Genomic DNA, 16,403 nt, shown 5'->3' on the forward strand with positions numbered 1-16,403 from the left:
GGAAAAGACAATATAAAAGAGAACTACAAATTGATAATTGGAGAGACAATGAGTGGCCACCTGAACGAATAATCTCTTCTTATGATCTGGCAACTTGGGCCGAAGATGGGTCCCGGGGATACAGGACTCCTATATATATGTTGAATAGGATTATAAGGCTATAAGATGTAGTAAAAATAGTAGTGAATAAAACAGGAGATGTATTAGGATTAGTTGCAAAGCAGAATACCAAAATGAGAACCGCAATATATCAGAATCGCCTAGCTTTAGATTATTTGTTAGCTCAGGAAGGAGTTGTCTGTGGAAAATTTAATCTTAGTAATTGTTGTCTAGAAATAGATGATGAAGGAAAAGTCATAACTGAATTAATAAGGGAAATGAAAAAGATAGCCCATGTTCCAGTACAAACTTGGAATGGAATCAATTTTGGGGGACTAGGATCTTGGGGACAATAGTTTAATAGGGATTGGATCACTAAAATTGGAATAGTGGCATTAGGAATACTAGCAGGACTATTAATTATCCCATGTATAATCCCATGCTTTACCGGATTGATACGTACAGTTATCCAGAACATGCAATTAACTGCTATACCAATGGAGTCCAAAAAGACAAATGAAGGAGAAACTCATTCATTGATGATATTAAAAACAGGGGTGACTCCGAAATTATCTGCAGCTTGGAAAGCAGTCATTAGATTAGAAGCCAAAACACGAATCAATAGGTTACATAAAAACAAATGGGGAAATTGTAAAGAATACGAGAATGATTCGTGTCAAGAACTTAGGAATCATTGTTACCAACAGACCTGTGACCAGTGTACCATGTGTGGAACGTATAAAAACGACTTTGATTATAATAAATGTTGCTGTCAATGTAATGAAGGGAAGGAAGAAACAAGGGAATAGACTAGTCCCCTCTTTAATCATTTTTGACTGTTAAAATAATAAGGGCGCTTAATGGCTTTGTTTTACTGCTTGAGCGCTTTAAGGAAGGGACTGGGTAACCAAGAGATACATCTTGTTACAGGGGTTTGTGACACCTATGCTTTAAATAAATAACCATATAAGGAATGGAACCTATGGTGGTTAAGCTTGTGATAGACATCTTCCTGAGTTACTGAGGAAGACTGATAGAATCATAGAATCATAGAATAGTTAGGGTTGGAAAGGACCTCAAGATCATCCAGTTCCAACCCCCCTGCCAGGGGCAGGGACACCTCACACTAAACCATCCCACCCAAGGATAACCTTTTGTAAGAAGTTTTTCAACCACAAAAGTACCCCAGCAACCAAGGAAGATCAATACAAAGGAACCACGTCGACATAAAGGACAAGACAGGATTGGCTGAGACCCAGGACCACAAAAGTATAAGAGACTGAACCCCAAAGAACCCGGTGCGCGTCTTTGGTGGAGCGGAGCCTCCCCTGCGCACCCAGCGCTGCTTGCTTATTGCCTCTCGATATTAATCAATTCTAATAAAATAATTAAATCAGACCATGGCTAAGACGGAATTTTTATAACATTCCTAATGCCATAACATTTGTGTTCATAGACTGGTGCAAGGAAGCCACCACAGTTCACACACGTTTTGGCTGTGAAGCTCCTTTCTGCACCCTTTAGGAACACATCCTTGGTAAGATCCTTGAAATCCTACCAGGAGAGGAACACCAAGAGGATAAACTCTAGGTCTGGAATGTTTTCAATACACTATTGAGTAATAAAAAACCAAAGAGGAAAGATTTTAATACAAACCCAAGGGAAAATGTATCTTGTTGGGAAACCTAAGGAGAACTCTACATTATCTAGACGCTGTAGAAGACTCGACACACGTTTACACAACAGTCAGCAAAGGCATGTGGTATTAAACCTAGTCCTGACAGGCTGCTAGCTCCCAAATATGCAGCATCCACTCTTCCTTATCTAAAAGGAAGGCAGTTGCAGCATAGAGACTTATTTTGCTCTTAAAACTCTGGTTAAAGGGCATATCCTCAAGCCTCTAGGACAGCATATGATGCCTTCATGTCCTGCACAAGTCAGGAAGGAAAACACCCAGTTTTCAAGCCACTGCAGCTATTTCTGACCAGAACAGGAACACTCACAGTTCTAACAAACCAGGCACTACATATCTGGAGATCCACAACCAAACTGGACATGTTCGACAGCAGCCCCTCACCTGAGATCTCTCAAACACTTGCAGTGTTTCAGCATGTCCATGAGAGCAGACATATAGACCACTTTCCCCATCATGCCCAGGTTGGCCAAGGAAAGAGTCCGCAAATGCTGGCACTGCAATCCAATGTGAATAAGCCCAGAGCCAGTGAGGATATTTGGCAGTTGTGCTAAGGTGAGGCTCTGCAAGTAAGTCAATTGGCTAATGGCAGCCACCTCTGAATCCCCGACACTTTGTGCCCGGACACAAGGAGGCAAGGAGTTCCTAATTGCCGGCTCATTGCGGGGCATGGCAGAGGAAAAACTGGACCCAATGATTTCCAAGGTTTCCAAATAGCGGAGGCTTCCCATCAGAGCCCAGAATACTGAAGACTCTATCTTCTGATTTGCCTGGTCCGCTAAGTTCCTTGGGTATGTCTGTATCCCAATCCGAACTTTCCTTCCAAATGTTTGGGGCACCAAATTAGACACTGTGGGAGGCTTTTCCACATTTGCAGCAACATCTGTGATGGAGCAAACCGGTAGCGCTAATGACAGCAGGTGCTTTAGCCTGGACAGAAGCTGGCACAAGTGATTCCCTATGCTTTCTGAGCTGTGATGGTGAGCTGCTGACAGGTTGAGGTGTCTCAGGTTGCAGCAAGACACCACCAGGCTTTCCAGAATGCTACTGTCAATGTCATCTTCTGCTTTTCGGAACAAGGACTCCGGAGCCAGACAGTGAACGCAGCCACTGAGATTCAAACTGGTCAAGCTTTTAAGATCCTTCCCACCATTAATAACTCTCTGGATGAGGTGGCCACCAGATAAGGTGCATCTGCTAAAGCTGAAGTAGAAAGGGTTGTTGAACTTCAAGTGTTGCAGGAGCCCAGAGCCATTAATCCAGGCTTTGGGCAATTGTAAAGCATCCAGACGTACATTTCGAGCCATAGAGTCCAGGAGGTTTTTAGTGGCTCCCGTCTCTGCAAAGCTCCCGGGAGCAGAAATAAGGAAGGCGTGAAGGTTCTCAGGTGTCCGATCACTCAGCACCGCCAAGTACAGCCTCACCACCTCCTGGTTAACGTAGCCAGGAGCCAGCCTGGCATAGAAGACCCGCAGGTTCTGGTAATGGGGCACATTGCTCTCACCTACCATTAGCTGGCCAGAGAGCATGAAGCCTTCCCGCGAGCGATCCAGGATCTCAAAGTAAAGCAGCAGTTTCTCGAGGCTAGTGCAGCACGGGACAACACCATACGACGGTGTGTAAAGGGTTTGCTTCAATTCCGAGACACGGCTCAGTGTGGCCTTACACTCACTGCTTAGCTGGCTGGCATCGAAACCCGGGTTGACATCTATGGCCAGGGAGTGCAGGTGCTGGAGCGTGGAGAGCATCTTGGAGAGGCGGAGGGAGGTGATGTGGCACCCGGATAAGTTCAGTTTTACCAGGTTCTTGCATCGTGTTACGTGATCAATAGTGGAGCTTGGCAGCCAATAGCACCCAGCCATGTTCAGCTGGTAAATCTCCTTTCCAATATCCCTCATCAGTTGCTTCACTTTGTCTTTGTTTACCTGTACTCAAACAAAACCATATTCAATGAGATATAGAATCATAGAATCACAGAGTAGTTAGGGTTGGAAAGGACCCCAAGATCATCCAGTTCCAACCCCCCTGCCATGGGCAGGGACACCTCACACTAAACCATCCCACCCAAGGCTCTGTCCAACCTGGCCTTGAACACCGCCAGGGATGGAGCACTCACAGCCTCCCTGGGCAACCCATTCCAGTGCCTCACCACCCTAACAGGAAAGAACTTCTTCCTTATATCCAATCTAAACTTCCCCTGTTTAAGTTTTAACCCGTTACCCCTTGTCCTGTCACTACAGTCCCTGATGAAGAGTCCCTCCCCAGCATCCCTATAGGCTCCCTTCAGATACTGGAAGGCTGCTCTGAGGTCCCCACGCTGTCTTCTCTTCTCCAGGCTGAACAGCCCCAACTTCCTCAGCCTGTCTTCATATGGGAGGTGCTCCAGTCCCTGATCATCCTCGTGACCCTCCTCTGGACTTGTTCCAACAGTTCCCTGTCCTTTTTATGTTGAGGACACCAGAACTGCACACAATGCTCCAGGTGAGGCCTCACAAGAGCAGAGTAGAGGGGCAGGATCACCTCCTTCGACCTGCTGGTCACGCTCCTTTTGATGCAGCCCAGGATCCGGTTGGTTTCTGGGCTGCGAGCGCACACTGAAGCTGGCTCATGTTCATTTTCTCATCGACCAGCACCCCCAAGTCCTTCTCCGCAGGGCTGCTCTGAATCATTTCTCTATATACATGGCAAGGATGTGTACTGACTCAGTTTCCCATCTGAAGATAGGGATAAGAGCGGTTAGCACTTAAGATTATGTGGCTCATCCAAGTTTTGGGACTCTAACAGAGTCTAAGAACCATTACACTGCTGGTAGCTGGCTCAGTCTGCCAAGCTTTGGCTCTTGAGATTACACTTCCCTCGGCTTCTTAGTCTGTGCAGTTCTGCATTACTGCGAGGCCAAATCTGTTCAGCAGCTGATAGAGGACTGGAAAACCATCTCCCTTTTCTAACAGCAGAGCTATTTCAGCAGAACTAGCCATCTATGATAACTCAAACTGAAAGAAGAACGTTTCCATACTCCTTCATCCAGCTTCCTCTTTTGGAAATGACTAAGAGAGGCTTCCCCTTGCCTGCACTTGGTGATACAGTCCTTATAAAATGTATCACGCTTCATTCCCAAGGCCTATTCCTGGTATAATACATATGCCATTTCTGATTTATCTTCATAGCTAAGAGAAGCAGCAAGCTGCTCCCCCCCACCTTATAGTCTTTCTGAAGTAAAACCGTATGGGTTAGGCTCTTGTCAAGGCAAAGCGTTGCGAGTTTCCTGCAGGTTCTCCTGACGTTCAGGACAAGGTCAGTGCAAGGGACGTAGCTGAGGATGTGCAAAAGGATCTCATCCGAGAACTCCATCAGGTTGACACCATTACTCTCCTCCTCACTCTCCCCACTTGCAATCTCCTGTGGGGACAAGAAAAAAGGAAGGAAAAGAGAAAGATAACAGCTATTAGCTCAGAAATCTCAGCAGAGCTTGTGAGAAAGCAAACCCCCAGTCTCATAAGGAGATATTAAGTGAGACGAAACAGAAACGCTGGAATCCTTAAGTCCTTCCATCTGCATGGAGAAGCCAAAAGCTTTCCCTTAGAAGACGTTATGGAAGTGGTGCAAAGCTTCATATAAAGCCACGGTACCTTCACTCGCTCTCTCGCTGCTTCAAAACGAGGAGAAAACACATTTACATTCATTCCACTTTTGCCACTTCCTTTGCAATTGGAAAAGCGACTGTCCCCGATTCCTTTCTAAATATAACACAGCAGTGTCTTCCTACATCATTCCTCCAAGTACCATCCATTTCAATAACCTTGAGGGCTATAAAACCATACATATATATATACGCATATATGGTTTAGTGTGAGGTGTCCCTGCCCATGGCAGGGGGGTTGGAACTGGATGATCTTGAGGTCCTTTCCAACCCAAACCATTCTATTCTATTCTATTCTATTCATACACACAAAACAGCAATCCAGCATCAGATCACCCCTAGCTCCTCTGCTTACCCCTTAGCCATACAAAGCCACATATCTGGGCTCCAAACGGGACACAAGAGCCCCTCTGCTCCCTCATACACCCCATGCCCCTCTCCCTCAACACCGGGGTGGCCAATAGGCACCCCAACCTCAGCACCCCAGACCCATCACCACTTGACGAGGCGATGGGGTGCTCGCTGCCTTGTGCGGGGACTGCACCACCCCACCGTGACGACGGCAGCTCTGGGGGCATTTGGGACTTAACTAAAGCACTAACCGGAATTAAAGCACAAAGCAGCACTAACGCTTCCCTTAACGGGAAGGGGGGGCTCTGGGCCCACCTCACAGCCCCTCTAAAACGCCCTCAGAGGCGCCCAGCGGAGGGGGATAACGGGAACCCGGCCCCAGCCCCGTTAGGAACCGGCTTCCCGGGGCCTCCCCAGCGTGGGCACAGGAGCGGCCGGCACCTCCGGGCCCCACCGCCGCCATCTCAGCCGCTCATGGGCTCCAGGCGGCTCCGGCTCCCTCAGCCCCGGCGCAAGGGAGGACGAGCCCCGGTTAACGGCCCTCCGAGAGGAGAAGGGGGACGCGGAGCGCAAGGCGCGCTCCCGCCCCGGCTCACCTCTTCCGAGCGGAACATGGCGGCCCCCGCGCGGCCCCGCCGCCGCCGCCGCTGCCTGCCCCCGGCACCGCTCAAACCGGCCGCGGCCCGGCCTGGCGCCCCGCCGGCCCGGCCGCCGCACGGCTCTTCCGGCGCTGCCATGACCCGGCTTCCGGGGCGCGCCTCGCCCGCGCCGCCATCTTGAGTGTGGAAGAGGAAGGAGGGAGGAGCCAGCCGCTGTTGGGCGCCATTTTGAGAGCGGCGGCGCCATGATGGCAGCGGCGGGGCCGTGTTGGGGCCCGGCTGTCCCTGAGGGCGCTGTGTGGCAGCGGAACCCGGGCTGCAGCCCGCTGGCTCCGTCCCCTCCGCCCCGAGGCCGCCCGAGCTCGTCGGGGACGGCAGCACCGACTGCCCTGAGTCGGCTCCTGCGGTGTAAATGTGAGGAGCCGCGGGCACGGCAGAGGCAGAGGGGGCCCCGCCGCGTTCGCACCCCGGTTCTCCATGGAGATAAAGAGTATTTGGGAGAATAAACCCCTCCTGGGTCATGCTGCGGGTGGGATGGAGCCGGGGCATGGCAAACGGGACACCCGTGGGCACTGCATGCACTGATGCTAACAAAGGGGCTGCAGGAACCGCCTTTTCCTCACGGGAAAAGCCTAAATACAAACCCGGCTTCAGAATGGCTGGTCGTGGCTTCAACGACCATCACTCAGGGTTCCAGCCAGGTTCAATGTTGTACCTTTGGCGTGCCTGATGCACAAAGGGCCATGCAGAAGGCATCCGGGGCTGCTGTGGGCGCACCCGGCCATGACCAAGGGGAGCAGCTGGCTCAGCACTGCTGCTGCTTGCTCCTCGTCCCACGTCCCAAGCACAGACAGGACCGGAGCGCTGGAATTTCCAGTTCGGTGCGTGCGTCAGGAACATTTTGCGGACAAAATGTGTTTTATAGACGACCCGCCGTGGGAGATGAGCGGGGTGCTGCTTTTCTGCACGGGTGATGGTTGCCGTCTAAGGCTGTGAGTTAGAGGCAGGGTAGATTGGGGGGTTCGCTTAGAAACAGCAGGGTTTGATTGCCTGCTTTGCCTGCGGGGTGGCTCTGGCGCTGAAGAGGAAACCCCTCTTAGCCCTTAGATGGAGAGCCTCAGTGAGGCAGTCTGTACCTGCTTTGCTTGTCATGCGTCTCACTCCGTAATTGCAGGTGGAAGGAGGTGATCCTGCCCCTCTACTCTGCTCTTGCGAGACCTCACCTGGAGCATTGTGTGCAGGTCTGGTGTCCTCACCATAAAAAGGACAGGGAACTGCTGGAACAAGTCCAGAGGAGGCCACAAGGATGATCAGGGGACTGGAGCACCTCCCGTATGAAGACAGGCTGGGGAAGTTGGGGCTGTTCAGCCTGGAGAAGAGAAGGCTGTGTGGAGACCTCATAGCAGCCTTCCAGTACCTGAAGGGGGCCTATAGGGATGCTGGGGAGGGACTCTTCATCAGGGACTGCAGTGATAGGACAAGGGGTAACGAGTTAAAATTGAAACAGGGGAAGTTTAGATTGGATCTAAGGAGGAAATTCTTTCCTGTTAGGGTGGTGAGACACTGGAATGGGTTGCCCAGGGAGGTTGTGAGTGCTCCATCCCTGACAGTGTTCAAGGCCAGGTTGGACAGAGCCTTGGGTGGGATGGTTTAGTGTGAGGTGTCCCTGCCCACGGCAGGGGGTTTGGAATTGGATGATCTTGAGTTCCTTTCCAACCCTAGCTATTCTATGATTCTATTCTATGATTCTATGTAATGACAAGTCAAGACCAACTCGTTTGATGTCTAGGAGAACACCAAGCTACCATATTCGCAGTCATCAGAGGGACGGGGGTGGAGGAGACCTGCATTTCCAATGCAAATGGTACCTAAAATCATCAGCAGGGCCCACAAGCAGAGTAAAAGCCCTGCCCAGAAAGCCAGATCTGGCTTCATTAGGACCAGCCATGGGGCATACATGGACCAGACAGCACTTGGCAACCCTGAATAGGACCTGGGAACAGAGATAGGGGTAAGAAGCTCCTGAGGAGAACCCAGGCTCGCAGCGGTTTGTAAGAGGAGCTGCGCTTGGGCTCATGACCCACCAGTGTGGTGGTGTAGATAAGACAGGGAGGTTGAACACAAGGCAGGCAGGACATCAGATGGGCCTCAAAGGAGGAATTAAATCCACACCAAACTCTTGATGGTCGCTGGGAGGTGGATGAATGGTTAGAGGAGAAACCCTCCCTGCTGTGCCACGCTTCAGGAACACTTCTCAGTGTGGGTACCCAGGAAGATGGGTTCAGTTAGCCCAAAGAAGGCAGGTACATTCCATGCTGTCCCGTTCCAGGAGGGCAAACAAACAAACTAATGCTACTCTCAAGATGTTTTGCTCTAAGACAAAATCTCGCCTGTTCAAGGCCAAAACGAGCTGGGGGTTTTGTATTTTTCACTCTGGAAAGTCTTGGGTAATTTCTCTCCTCTGATTCTTCTTGAGACTGACACGTCCTGGACATCTCATCTTGTCAGCATGACTAAAGCCCAGCTGGACCACAGCAGCCAGAACACTTGGTATGCTTGGGTGAACTGCTAGCTCCACTGCGCTAAGTGATTTTCAATACTTGATATGGTTTAATACCCTAAGGCCTGCTAAAGTCGATTAGAGATGGGTATAACACAGGCCAGAGTAGGCTCCAGGACAGCAATCCTTCCGCAAGGACTAACTTCAAAGACCAGGACTCCTTCTGCACCAAGCACAGCTGATACCCACAGTCCCATCCCTGAACTGGTGCCGAGGAAAGCCCATTTGTGCCCTCTGAGTGGACTTCTGCAAGGAGGCCAGTTTTGTTTGAATGCTCTGGGATTTCCTGGCGCTTTTCCATGCTGGCACCTCCCCTGCAGCAGCACACAAGTAATGGGAGAACAGGACCCCCCTCAGCTGGGCACCTCCCATGCTTATCCCTCCCTGACATGACCAAGAGACAATGAGACCCTTTAGGGCTAAATCCCAAGAGCCACAAGCGTCTCCTTTGCCAAGGACATTACTAATTCCTGGCGATGGCTTGATTCCATAAGCGGCTCAGCAAGGTGACTTTCCAGGTCACCAGCTAATTACAGGTGAAGTGCCAGGGACTGTCTCCAGCAGGAGCGAAAGTTGGGAGCTCTGGGGGAAGAAAGGGCATAAAACATGTTTACTCAGCTCCTTTGAGCTGAGCCAGCTCCCTCCAAGCAGCTGAAGGGCAGTGAGAAAGGGCTGCGGTGGCTTTGGAGCATCTACAGCCCAGTCCCGCCGTCTGCAGCCTGAGAAATCCCAGTCCATCACCACTGCTGCCCCAGACAGCCTGGCCCATGGGTGGCTGGTTTGAACCTCCCCGTCTCCCCACAATCCCTGGCTATTTGCGTGCTGGAGAGGAGGAGGAGGAGGAGGAAGTAGCCAGGGGACTGATTATTCCCTACTCGTCTTCCTTGAGTCTTGCCTATGGTTGGTGTCTTGGAGAGCCAGGACACAGCTAAAGCGTTTCCCCACCTGTGTGACACAGCAAGGGACAAACCGAGCCCTCCAAAACACAGAGAAACTGGGGTCACAAGCATCCCCTCTCTCCCAGTGCCTGGTGTTCCTGAAAGGAAACCACCGCAGGCTCCCCCCTGCTCGCTGGAGTCGGGAGCAGTGAGTAATGCTCGCAGGCTCCCCTGCCCAGCACCACATTCTTTTCTCCAGCATGTAATGGCCCAGAGGAGGAATAAACGGAGCCTTGCTGGAGCAGCCTGCGGAGTAGCTGTGCACACCACGGCCTTGCGCTGGAGAGGCATCAGGAAGGGATGGGGAAGGCTCAGCCTGCTTTTATTGGGGGGCCGGTTGCCTGGCACAGCAAGTGGAAGGGGAATAGAGGAGAAACAACGCCCCACAAAGCGTTAACTCACAGGCGGCCTCATCCGCTGCACTCCGGAGCTGGAAAATCACCCCAAATCCCCTGTGCCCAGTGCTCTGCACCAGCCCCGTCACCCGTCCGCTCCCCACACTTCTGCCCCTCTGAGCTGCTCCTGGCCCAAGTGTTTTGCTGCTCTGTGGTTTCTCCTCACCACTACCATCACCCCTTCCGTTCTTTGTGTCCCAACAGAGTTTTCCAAATGGAGCAGTGACCACTCCAGGGAGGGCTGAAGAAAGGTGCCCCATTTCCCTACTGCCGTCATCTCTTCTTGCCTCCTGGCCTTTTTCCTGCCCCGCTCCCACCAGCTGCCATTGCCTCCTCCCCACTCTGTTTCCCCAAGACCTCAGGTTATAAGCCCAGTTTGGGCCTTGCTTCAACCCGTTTCATCTTCCTTGTTGCAAACTGGTGCTTCCAGTAACTCATCTGCCCAGCCCAGTGTCTGCACCTCCAGCCCTGCCAGGCTCCTGCTGCACCCAGAGGGGAGGCTGGGGAGATGAAGGGCAGAAACCGGCAGGTCCACCCCTGAATAGAGCACGATGCTGGAGCAGGATCAGGCCAGGCAGAGGATTAAAGGGCCAATGGAGCCTTTCATGTGCTGGGAGCATGACACAATCACAGCCATTAGCTCTTCAAAGGCAGGTTGGAGGAGCCTTGGGAAGCCAACGTGCCTGTGAGCAAGGCTCCAAGGTCTGGACTGCCTGAGTCGGCAGCGCACCGTGTCATCTGCCTCTGATCTCCCTGTCTCTGACCTGGTTCTCTTTGGGCCTCTGTGTCTTCTTCCTCCCACAGCAGCTCCAGCTCCCAGGGCACACAGGAATTGCTGGTGTCCCTCTGGGCTTCTGAGCCTTCTGCAAAGCTTCCCCGCCCTCGGTGCTTGGATCCAGTTCTGGAGCTGCAGGTGGCACTTGCCCTGTAAGAGCTTCCTCTCCCCGCCTCACCCTGTGGCCCTGACTCTCATTTTCCACTTCACTGAAGACTTTCTCTTGCTCTCACCTCAAAGCTGCTCCACCCTGCAGCATAGGAAGGTGCCTCCCAGCCCAAACCCCAGCCTTCCTCCAGGAGCAGAGCAGGACACACAGCACCAGCCCCATGAAGAGGGGATATTGCCCCACGGAGGGCTGTAGCCACCACCAGGCCAAACCACCCTGCTAAGAGCACACACAGGGCAGCACCTGGAACCCCCCCCTGAAGCCCACCTCCTCCAGCAGCTCCCTACCTCCCAGCAAGCACTCCAGCGCAGTTTGGCAGGCTCAGCTCTCCCCGCCTCTATCACCATGACCCATGTGCCTTGTGCACCAGCCATCCCCCAGCTCCCACCCCATCAGATAGCCACCCCCCGGAGCCTGGCAAAGCGAGATCAGCACATGTAGTAACCGTCGAGCAGCAGCACGGAACAAAGAACCACCAACCAACACAGATCGAGCCTCTATGGTGTGCACTTTTATTTGAACTGGTCTTAAGTCAGTGTACAGGTAGCCCCTCCCTCCCCCGCGTACTGGCACCGCTTCTCCTAGACCCTGCGGGGGACTGTAAAGCCTTCATTCACATCTATCACTGGGGAACACAGCCTGCTTTGCTTGACAAATCGAAGAGAAAAAAGGATCAAGTGTGTTTTGTTTTTAAGGCGGAAAGATACAAAAAGACACTTGTTGGGTTACATAATTTACAGACAAGCAATTATAACCTAACACCAGTAACTGGCATCGGCTCCCTCCGAGCTGGGCTGCTGCCTTCACAGAGGCGAGTTAACTTCCTGTAACAATGCATTTAGAACAATATTTGGAATGACTATTAAAAAAAGAAACAAATGTACAATCAAAGTCCTCGGATGCATTGTAGAACTTTGGGGGCGTTCGCTCCAACATGTTTTTTGTTTTAAAGACTGCTGCTGACACCTTCCACCGTTCCAGTTTTTTAATCCTGAGTCAAGCGCCAAAAAAAAAACAAATAAAGCCATGCCAATCTCGTCTGGTTTTATGCGCATTTATGGGTTTTCATTTCATCACAAGGGTGTGGGTGTTGGTAACAGTCCGGTTTAGAAGCATTTGCGGTGGACAATGGAGGGTCCGGATTCATCGTACTCCTGCTTGCTGATCCACATCTGCTGGAAGGTGGACAGGGAGGCCAGGATGGAGCCTCCGATCCAGACAGAGTACTTGCGCTCAGGTGGGGCAATGATCTGGAGGAAGAGGAGGGATTGGTCAGATGCACAGGGTCAGACTGCACCCACTGCCCACATGCTGCCGGGTGAGACAGGGCTGCCCAATTTCCACATCCAGCCCTGGCCAAGATCCCATGAAGCACCAACAGGCTTAAATACAGCCTCACACACCCTCCTCCTCCTTCGCAGGCTGTATTTACATTAATCCCATTACTCATGTGGTTGGGTGGATGCCACCTTGTCCAGAGCAAGGCCACTAAGGCTGCACCAGACACAGAAGCATACTTTCTGCTCCAGCAGCAGTTGAGCTTTCCTCCCGCCTCTAAGTCACACTCTGCATTTCAGCACCAAGGTTCAGAGCTGCTCCCCTCACTCCATCCTACCTTGATTTTCATTGTGCTGGGTGCCAGGGCTGTGATCTCCTTCTGCATCCTGTCAGCAATGCCGGGGTACATTGTGGTACCACCAGACAGCACTGTGTTGGCATACAGATCCTTACGGATATCCACATCACACTTCATGATAGAGTTGAAGGTAGTTTCATGAATACCACAGGACTCCATACCTGCGAGGAAAACGAGCAGCCTCCAGTCAGCAACAGCTCAGACACAGCCAAGTACTACTACGGATAACCAAGAGCCCCTCTAGAGCCATGGCTGTGACAGGCCCAACCTCCTGTTCTGCTGTCCCACATCCCTCTAACAGCTTTTGACTGTGCAGAAAGCTAAACTGGTGGGCCAGCACAGGCCTCAATACGGGCCCAGCAGTGACAAGGGAACTCACTGCCACGGTCTCTGGGTCACCCTTTACAAAGCAAACATTGAAGGGCACAGGTATTGCAGAAGAGCTTGACTTACCCAAGAAAGATGGCTGGAAGAGGGCCTCAGGGCACCTGAACCTCTCATTGCCAATGGTGATAACTTGGCCATCAGGGAGTTCGTAGCTCTTCTCCAGAGAAGAGCTAGAGGCAGCTGTGGCCATCTCCTGCTCGAAATCCAGAGCAACATAGCACAGCTTCTCCTTGATGTCACGCACGATTTCTCTCTCGGCTGTGGTGGTGAAGCTGTAGCCTCTCTCTGTCAGGATCTTCATGAGGTAGTCCGTCAGGTCACGGCCAGCCAGATCCAGACGGAGAATAGCATGGGGGAGGGCATAACCTTCGTAGATGGGCACAGTGTGGGTAACACCATCACCAGAGTCCATCACAATACCAGTGGTACGACCAGAGGCATACAGGGACAGCACAGCCTGGATGGCTACATACATGGCTGGGGTGTTGAAGGTCTCAAACATGATCTAAGGAGAGAAAAGAAGAGGCTGAACCAACAGCAAAAATAAAACCATGTGTTTTCTTGCTATAGGTCTATGCCAAGTACATGCAAGTGGTTTTAAACCTGCCCCTAAGTCTTCACTCCCACTTGAAGTCCATGCTCATCCTTGCTTGCTTTCCACCCACACCACCACCCAGACCCATCCACATGTCACAGCAAAGAACAGAATGAATGCCAAGTAACTAAAGTACAGTCACTCCAGGTTGGTAAATAGATTAGTGTCTAGTCAGAAACAGCAGTTAGACAAGTTGCTAGTTCAGTCTCAGAGAAAGCCAGCTTAGAAGAGCAAACAAAACCTGTCAAGGTCCAGCAAAGAGGAGACTCAGGTCAGGAAAGGAAAACCCTGTAAAGATGGCAAAAAGGGAGAAGAGTGGTGAAGGAGGACAGAGAACAACATGGAAGAGGAGAGCTGGCCTGCAGCAACACCTGCTGTAGCTCCAAGCTCCAGAGCCATACACACCTGTGTCATCTTCTCTCTGTTGGCTTTGGGGTTCAGGGGAGCCTCTGTGAGTAGCACAGGGTGCTCCTCAGGGGCTACTCTCAGCTCATTGTAGAAAGTGTGGTGCCAGATCTTTTCCATATCATCCCAGTTGGTGACAATGCCGTGTTCAATGGGGTACTTCAGGGTCAGGATACCTCTTTTGCTCTGGGCTTCATCACCAACATAGCTGTCTTTCTGACCCATACCAACCATCACGCCCTGCACAACGAAGAGTAAGTAGTGAGAAAACTGAAGGGTAAGCCCCACCGGGGGATAACTTCTTTTCTCAAAGTTCAGTCTCCAATTACCACCCCTCTTCTGCTCTACTCCATCAATAATAAGGGTATTCAGCCAAAGTACAGCTCTGTAGGAAGCTGCATTCCCCACGAGCTGTGCTGCAGCACAGAAGCCTCTTGTATTACAGTGCTAAATAGAAAGGCTTCTTCGAAGCTCAAAGCCTCTAGGGAAACCACCTCCATCAAAACTTCACCTCTTTTATCTACCAACACGCACCCAGGCCACCTACCTGATGTCTGGGGCGACCCACGATGGATGGGAAAACAGCACGGGGAGCATCGTCCCCGGCGAAACCGGCCTTGCACATACCGGAACCATTGTCAACAACGAGTGCGGCAATATCATCATCCATGGCTGGCTGCGGGAGGAGAGGAGAGGAGAGGAAGGCAGGTGAGCACCGCGGGTCACAGAGCAGCCGGGGGCAGGCACCGCCGAGGCCTTCCCCACCCATTTCCTTCCTGCCGGCGCGGCACCGCTTCCCCCTCCGCCCGCTAGAGGGGGCGCCGCCTGCCAGGCTGCGGCGCTGCGCGGGAGCGGGACAAAGGAAGTCCCCGCGCCCGCTCGCGTTATTACCATAAAAGGCAATGGATGCAGCGCGCCGCGCCGCGCCCGCTGCCCCGCCCCAGCGCCCCGCCCCGGCCAGCGGCGCCCGGCGCCTCCGCACGCACAGCCCCGGGGCACAGCGGCTCTGCGCGGCCGCCCCGCACCGGCGGCACTTGGAGGAGCGGGGCGGGGGGGGGGAATAAACCCGGGGCTTACACAACCACCGCCCGCCCCAGCGCCCGTCTCATCCGCCGGCAACGACAGCGCGGGGAGAAGCGGGCACCGCGTGCGGCAGCCCCGCACGGGGCAGGCTGGGAAGTGTAGTCACGGCGCAAGGGCACAGCCGCGGCACACGGCGCAGCTTCCTCCCCTCACACCCCCCCCCCCCCCTCCTCCTCTCCGCACGCAGCTTTTGTTCCGCTCCGCAGGGGGAGCCGCCCCCCACCCCCGCAACGAGCCCCACCGCGGCCGTCTCCATGGGCCCGGGAGGGGGAACCGCGCCCCTTCCCAGCGGGGGTTGGGGGGGGGGGGGCCGCCGCCCCCCGGCCCAGCCGCGTTTTAACCCCCCCCCCCCCCCACAACTGCCGGCTGCGGGAGGGGGCAGCGCGGAGCAGACAAAGCCCCGCGCCCCGTTCTTCCCCCGCTCCCCGCACACAATAGCCGCGCTGCCCGCTCCTGCGCTCGGCCGCCATCAATCCTCTTAGGCGGCGGATTAACACCACGGGCAACGGGGGGGGGGGGGGCAGCCCCCGCCCCTCCAGCATCGCCCCACAGCCATTATCCAACAGCAAAATCCTTCCGTATCCCTCCGAACGCAGCACCACACAGCAGGCCGGGCCCCCCCACCGCCCCCTTCGGCAAACAAAGGGCACCCTCGGAGCGGGCGCACCGCCTTCCCGACACTGAGCGCTCACAACAGCGCCGATGGAGCGGCGCAGCACGCAGAGGACCCCCCCCCACCCCGGTCCCGCTCACCTTCGGGGTGTTGCGCGGTCGGAGCGAGGCAGCGGCAGGAGGAGCGGGCGGCGTGCGCGGAGGGCAGACAGAGCTCGCAGCGGCTCCCGCCCGCCGCCCAGACCCGCCTTTTTATAGGGCCGCCGCCGCCGCCGCCTCGCCATAAAAGGAAACTTTCGGAGCGCGCCTCTCTGATTGGATCCCTGCCGCCCCGCCCCGCCTCGTGCCGCCCCGCCTCTCCCCGCCCTGCATCGAGAATAATGGCCGGGGGGGGGGGGGGGGGGGGGGGTGGATGTGTAGAGCTTTCGGGGTGTGCGGGGCGGGTGCGGTGGGCACCCCGCGTTCG

The 16,403-nt window shown here is 53.7% G+C and overlaps 2 protein-coding genes across 4 annotated transcripts in view; both read right to left on the reverse strand.

Moving 5' to 3' along the window:
- The window catches only part of FBXL18 (F-box and leucine rich repeat protein 18), a 31,799-nt gene extending 25,321 nt beyond the window's left edge, over positions 1-6,478 (reverse strand). Inside the window, exons 1-3 of one of the 3 annotated variants that reach the window (XM_065684581.1) lie at positions 6,380-6,478; positions 4,991-5,191; positions 2,177-3,717 (exon numbers count right to left, since the gene is read on the reverse strand). In XM_065684581.1, coding sequence (XP_065540653.1) covers positions 2,177-3,717; positions 4,991-5,191; positions 6,380-6,397 — 1,760 coding nt within the window. In that variant the 5' untranslated portion in view covers positions 6,398-6,478. The other 2 variants (XM_065684583.1, XM_065684582.1) reach the window with 2 other exon arrangements.
- Positions 6,479-11,710: 5,232 nt separating this feature from the next.
- Positions 11,711-16,185, reverse strand: ACTB (actin beta). Its single transcript, XM_065684584.1, has 6 exons — positions 16,079-16,185; positions 14,790-14,918; positions 14,243-14,482; positions 13,309-13,747; positions 12,835-13,016; positions 11,711-12,469 (listed from the first exon to the last, which is right to left on the reverse strand). Exons 2-6 carry the CDS (start codon positions 14,910-14,912, stop codon positions 12,326-12,328), a joined length of 1,128 nt encoding a protein of 375 aa, XP_065540656.1. The 5' UTR covers positions 14,913-14,918; positions 16,079-16,185; the 3' UTR covers positions 11,711-12,325.
- Between the last annotated feature and the right edge of the window lie 218 nt (positions 16,186-16,403).

This window comes from Lathamus discolor, chromosome 6 (genome assembly GCF_037157495.1).
Source record: "Lathamus discolor isolate bLatDis1 chromosome 6, bLatDis1.hap1, whole genome shotgun sequence".
NCBI classification, from domain to species: Eukaryota; Metazoa; Chordata; class Aves; order Psittaciformes; family Psittacidae; genus Lathamus; species Lathamus discolor.

Bases quoted from the DNA above. Each gene is read 5' to 3' on its own strand.
- ACTB (XM_065684584.1), bottom strand. From the start codon at position 14,912: ATGGATGATGATATTGCCGCACTCGTTGTTGACAATGGTTCCGGTATG. The intron at 14,483-14,789 runs GTAGGTGGCCTG...TTCGTTGTGCAG, and splicing joins TGGGTCGCCCCAGACATCAG to GGCGTGATGGTTGGTATGGG. The intron at 12,470-12,834 runs GTAGGATGGAGT...CTCTTCCTCCAG, and splicing joins CCAGCACAATGAAAATCAAG to ATCATTGCCCCACCTGAGCG.